At 53.6% G+C, this 5,988-nt stretch overlaps 1 protein-coding gene across 1 annotated transcript; it reads right to left on the bottom strand.

Moving 5' to 3' along the window:
• Nucleotides 1-468: 468 nt before the first annotated feature.
• On the bottom strand, nucleotides 469-5,617 carry LOC141976257 (uncharacterized). The gene is made up of 3 exons (XM_074937149.1): nucleotides 5,529-5,617; nucleotides 2,599-2,720; nucleotides 469-1,641 (listed from the first exon to the last, which is right to left on the bottom strand). The coding sequence occupies exons 1-3, from the start codon at nucleotides 5,538-5,540 to the stop codon at nucleotides 1,053-1,055; spliced, it is 723 nt and encodes a 240-aa protein (XP_074793250.1). The 5' UTR covers nucleotides 5,541-5,617; the 3' UTR covers nucleotides 469-1,052.
• Between the last annotated feature and the right edge of the window lie 371 nt (nucleotides 5,618-5,988).

The raw sequence follows: 5,988 nt of genomic DNA, 5'->3' as shown, positions 1-5,988 counted from the left end.
TGGCTCCAGTTAAACCCAAGCTGCCTCCCAGCCTGCCTGTTTGGAACCAGGCTCGACGAGGGGCTGCCCGTGGGGACCCAGCACCTCCAGGGGACGACGTGAGACCCCCGACGCATGGACGGAGATGGGAGACCTGGACGCATGGACAGAGACGTGAGGCCCCAGGATGCTCAGAAGCTTTATTGGCAGCAATCACACATCAGAGAATCAGCAAAAAGCGTCACCCGCAGACTGGAACAACCCCAAAGCAGCCCCCACTGACGGAGCCCCAGGCTCCGAGAGCCTCACTGCCCCACCGTGGCTGTGGCCCATGCCCAGGAATCCCCCCACCACCATCTGAGTAAGGAGCTCCCCCCGCGATCCAGCCCCATCACAATATGCCCTGCTCCCATCCACTGCCCCCTCCCCCTGGCTTCATGCAGAGATGGAGGTTGGGTTCTAGATCGGAGTTCTGAGCTCACTGGGTGGTTGTGGGTTCTCGACTTCAGCTCAGAGACGCCCCCAGGGATGGGGGTCATGTTCTCGATTGGAGCTTCACACGCACTGCGGGGGGTGAAGGTTTAGCACGGAGCTTGAGATGCACTGTGGGGGTGGCAATTCTGGATTGGTGCACACTTGGGGAAAGGGACAGGCTTCTAGAGCACAGATTGGAGCACACCCAGGGATGGGGTTCTAGGCTGGCGTACAGCCAGAGATGGGGATGGGGTTTTACACTGCAGCACACCTAGCAGTGGGGCTCTAGAATGGAGATTTTAGCACATCCAGGGATGGGGTTTTAGATGGGAACACACACTGGAAGGGGTTCTAGCTTGGCACATACCCATGTATCGGGTTCTAGATTGGTGCATGCCCATGAATGGGGTTCTAGATTGGAGCACACCCATGGGTTAGGGCTCTACATTGGGGTACACATCAGAATGGGGTTCTGGATTGGAGCTTGGTGCCTGGTTGGGACGTGTTTCTTTTACACTCAGGGAGCCAGAAGCACATGGGCAGCGAGAGAGGCCAGTGGCAGAAAGAGCCGCACGCGATTCCTGGCCCCGCTCCACTGTCTATATCTTCCCAGCCAGGCAGGGGTTGTTTTCGGGGTCCGTCGCAGCGCAGTCCTGGCAGCCGTTGTTGTCGCAGCGCAGCAGGGGCACATCGTGCAGCTGGTGCCAGGCCTCCAGCAGCTCCTGGCGGGTCACCACGGGCCACGTATCGTTGCGGAAGATGCGCTGGAAGACGAAGGCCTTGTAGTTGTTGTCGATGTCCGAGAAGGCAGCGCGGGTCATGCTGAGGATGTTGTAGGGCCCGTTTTCCGCCAGGCACATGCTCGTGCAGGGCAAGTTGAGGGTGAATAAGATCAGGCAGCAGTTCGGTCTGCAGGTCCTGGCCTTGAGCTGGGCCACCGAGCTGTTCTTGCCTCTGTGGAGCAGGCGCCACTCGCTGTGCTGCCAGTGAGTCTTCCGACGTCGAGGCCGGGCAGCTACGATAGGCCCGTCATTCGGGGTGTACTGGCCACCTGGCTTAGCAAGCGCCTGATTCATGGCATTCAGCACTTCCTCGGGCAGCTGCTCCTGCAGGTTGGTGGATTGGTTACACGTCTCACGGGGCAGGCTCACGACAAAGGCATATTGAGATCCATCTAGTGTGAGGGGCCTGAGAGGGATCAGAGCACAGCAGGGTCAGGGACCCAGGACTCAGCCAGGAGATGCCAATTAAAGGGAGAGAAATGGGAATAGGACCCCCAAATACCCTCCTACCTCAAGGCTCCATCTCCCCCGTGCACCCCAAATCACCCCTCCAGACTCTGGGCCCCATCTCTGCCTGGATTCTCAGAATCACCCCTCCAAGCTCTTTTCCATATCTCCCCCTGAACCCTCAGAATCACCCCTCCCAGGTCTGGGCCCCATCTCCCCCTTGTAAACCAATAATCACCCCCTCTATGTCCAGGCTACAGCTCTCTCTGTACCCCTAGAATCATCTCTCCCATCTCCTTCCAGATCCCCCACAATCAGCAACTCCCAGATGTGGGCCCAATCTCCCTCTGCTACCCCATAATCTCCCCGCCCCACCACAGGCTCCATCTCCCCACTGAACCCCCAGAATCACCGTTCCTCATATCTGAGCCCCATCTCCTACACCCTGAGAATCACCCCTCCCAGGTGTGGGCTCAGTCTTCCCCCTGCAACCCCATTTTCACCCCCTCCTAGCTATGGGCTCCATCTCCCTCCGCAGCCCAGAAACACCCCACCTCTGAGCTTCATCTCCCCTTGCACCCCCATTGCCAGCCCCTCCCAGTTTTGGTCTCCGTCTCCCCCTGGACCTCCAGAATCATCCCTCTCCCAGCTCTGGGCTCAATTTCCCCTCTGCACCCCCAGAGTCACCTCTCTCCAAGACTAATCTAGTCATCCAAGTCAGGAGTGAATTCATCACCCAGCATGCTGGGTGCTCTCCAACTACGGTCAGTGTCTGGGCAGAGCCGGGCACAATGGGACCCCCTGACCTTCCTGGGCATCCCTACAAGCCAGTGGGATCCAACCAGGGCCATTCTGTGCTGCTCTTTGCAGCTGGGCTACAGGGGCAGGGAAGGACAGAGACAAATGGGTCACTCACCAGTTCACATAATCCACGATCACTCTGAGCGCAGCTGGGTTGATGCTCGTGGAGGTCTCTGGCCCGAAGCAGAGGAGAAGGGGCAGCAGCAGGAGTCCAGCCGTGGGCATCCATCCCAGTACCTGCACAGGACTCCACAGACTCAGAGCCACCCAACCCACATCTCCTAGCCCTGCTATGCTACCAACAGGAGAGGGGGCAGTGGGACCCTGTGGGGCTACATGGGGGAGGAGGAGGAGGGGGAAATGGGGGAGTCATCAGGGTTTCCATGGGTAGGAGGAAGTGGGGGGCAGAAAGCACTACCCTGGTGCTCCATGGGGTAGTGAAGGTGGGGGTCATGGGGGACTTCCCTTGGGCTCCATGGGGCAGAGAAGGTGGGGGGCAGAGGGGACTCATAAGAATGACCATACTGGGTCAGACTAATGGTCCATCTAGCCAAGTATCCTGTCTTCCAACAGTGGCCAATGCCAGGTGCCCCAGAGGGAATGAACACAAGTGATCATCAAGTGATCCATCCCCTGTCGCCCATTTCCAGCTTCTGGCAAACAGAGGCTAGGGACACCATCCCTGCTCATCCTGGCTAATAGTCATTGATGGACCTATCCTCCATGAATTTATCTAGTTCTTTTTTGAACCCTGTTATAGTCTTGGCCTTCCACATCCTCTGGCCAGGAGTTCCACAGGTTGACTATGCGTTGGGTGAAGAAATACTTCCTTTTGTTTGTTTTAAACCTGCTGCCTATTCATTTCATTGGGTGACCACTAGTTCGTGTTGTGACATTACACCCCATATTCTTCATAAAAATATGGTATAACTAAGATATACTTTATGCAAGATGGCTCATGTAAGATATCATTGGAAAGATTATGATTTACTGCATGTGATTATCCAATTTGTATGCATGTATCGTTTCTGTATCTGAAGTTAGGAATATTGACTATGTAACAATTACAACTGTGTGTGTACTTTGGAAAATGCCCACCAGACAGTAAAGTAAGTAATCATCCTGAATGAGTCATTTAAGAAGGATAATAGAACTGTGAAGATACTAATCTCTCTCCTTTCTGAGAGGCTTCCTGGGACCAGCTGTGACACTACCAGGGCAGGTGGTCCTGTCACCTGATACAAAATACCACCTTGGACACTGCTGGTATTTTTCCTCTGTAGGGGGATGGAGATCAGACAATGGATTCCCGCTTTAGGTCAATCCTTTTAAAGGGCTGGGGTGGGGGTGGATCTGGACTCTCCTCCATTGCCTACCCAAGAAGAAGGACTGCTGGAAGAACCTGAAGGGATAAAGGAACTAACCTGAAAGGAAAGGCTGGGGTGAGTCCAGACTGAGACAGGGGTCCAGTCTGTAAGAAGAAATAACTGGAACTCTGAGCTACAGAAACTCTGAATCCTGCCTAATTCAACATTTAGGGTGAGAAATTACATTTTGTAACCTGTTTCTTTAGTGAATCAAGCTTAGTTTGAATGTTTTATTTTATTTGCTTAGTAATCTGCTTTGTTCTGTTTGCTATCACTTATAATCACTTAAAATCTGCCTTTTATAGTTAATAAATTTGTTTTGTTTCTTATTAAACCACTTTGTGCAATTTCTAACTGGGGGGGGGCAAGAAATTGTGCATATCTCTCTTCACATTGAGGAAGAGGGTGAATTTCTATGAGCTTGCACTGTGCAGATCTTTCCATACAGAGCAAGACACTATACCTTTGGGTCTGCACTCCAGGTAGATGGGAACCTGAGTGCGGGGAAAGTCCCTTCAGCTGAGTCTTCCCATAGCCCATCTCAGTGTCTGTGTCTTTCTGCAGCTGGGTGTGGCCCTGCCTGTGTGTGTGCTAGAGGAGGTTTACGAGCCTGGCTCACCAAGACAGTGTAAAGGGGGCCCAGGCTGGCAGAACAGGCAGGCTCAGTGGTATCTCAGTACATCAGGTGGCACCTTCAGGGGGGCCAAACCATCATATGCATGTTATGAGAAGGAGTAAATAACACTTCCTTATTTACTTTCTCCACAGAGTCATGATTTTATAGCCCTCTATCATATTCCCCCTTAGTCATCTCTTTTCCAAGATGAAAAGTCTCAGTCTGATTAATCTCTCCTCATAGAGAAGCTGTTCTATACCCCGATCATTTCTGTTGCCCTTTTCAGAACCTTTTCCAATTCCAATGTATCTTTTTTGAGATGGGGAGACCAGATCTGCACGCAGCATTCATGATCATAGAATCATAGACTACAGGACTGGAGGGGACCTGGAGAGGGCATCTAGTCCAGTCCCCTGCACTCATGGCAGGACTATTTTTTTATCTAGACCATCCCTGGCGGGTGTTTGTCTAACCTGCTCTTAAAAATCCCCAATGATGGAGATTCCACAGCCTCCATTGGCAATTTATTCTGATGTTTATTTTGATGATGTGGGTGGACCATGGATTTATAGAGAGGCAATATGATATTTTCTGTCTCATTAGCTATCCCTTTCTTAATGATTCCCAACACTGTTTGCTTTTTTGACTGTGGCTGCACTTAGAGTGGATATTTTCATCCAGATGACTCCAAGATCTCTTTCTTGGGTGGTAACAGCTAATTTAGGCTGCATGGTTTTGTAGGTATAGTTGGGATTTTATTTCCCAATGTGCATTACTTTTCATTTATCAACATCGCATTTCATCTGCTGTTTTATTGCCCAGACACCCAGTTTGTTGAGATCCCTTTGTAATTCTTCGCAGTCTGCTTTGGACTTAACTCTCTTGAGTAGTTCTGTATCATCTGCAAATTTTGCCACCTCACTGTTTACCCCTTTTAACAGATCGTTTATGAATGTCTTGGATAGCACTGGACCCAGTACCGATCCCTGGGTGGGGGACGCTGCTATTTACCTCTCTCCCCTGGGGCTCCATGGGGCAGGGGTGGTGGGGGCGGGGGCTCACCTGGGGCTCCATGGTCGGCGATGAAGGGTCCGTGTCTCTGCTGACAGATGCTCACACCCGCTCCTGGTGCGACCGGCTCCCAGCCCTGCTCTGTGCAGCGCTGCCCCAGGCAGATCGGCGAGCGCGGGTGGGGGCTGCTGGCCACAGGCACCGGAACCTGCGGGCAGGTGACAGGACGGGAGCGAACAGGGGCTCTGAGAACTTCCTCCTCATCGCAGCTCGACGGCAGCGCGGGCGGTCACTGCGGTGTCGCGCTTGCAGCGACGCCCCGGGGCCAGAACCGCTCCCATCCGTAGGGCGAGCCTGGAGGGCGCTGGGGCTGGGGCAGGGCGGCTCGGAGAAGCGGGACCGTGGGACTGGTGCTGCTCTGCCGGGCCCCGCGTTCCGCTCTCCGGCAGGGGCGCGGCTCCCTCCTCCGCTGCTCAGCCCTGGCGGGACGGTCATCTGCCCCCCGGCTCTG

The sequence above is a fragment of the Natator depressus genome, chromosome 23, assembly GCF_965152275.1.
Source record: "Natator depressus isolate rNatDep1 chromosome 23, rNatDep2.hap1, whole genome shotgun sequence".
Classification (NCBI taxonomy): domain Eukaryota; kingdom Metazoa; phylum Chordata; order Testudines; family Cheloniidae; genus Natator; species Natator depressus.
The sequence above is the reverse complement of the archived record's forward strand: the minus strand, read 5'-3'. Positions and strand labels throughout refer to the sequence as shown.

Bases quoted from the DNA above. Each gene is read 5' to 3' on its own strand.
- LOC141976257 (XM_074937149.1), bottom strand. The intron at 1,642-2,598 runs GTGAGTGACCCA...GATCCCTCTCAG, and splicing joins ATCGTGGATTATGTGAACTG to GCCCCTCACACTAGATGGAT.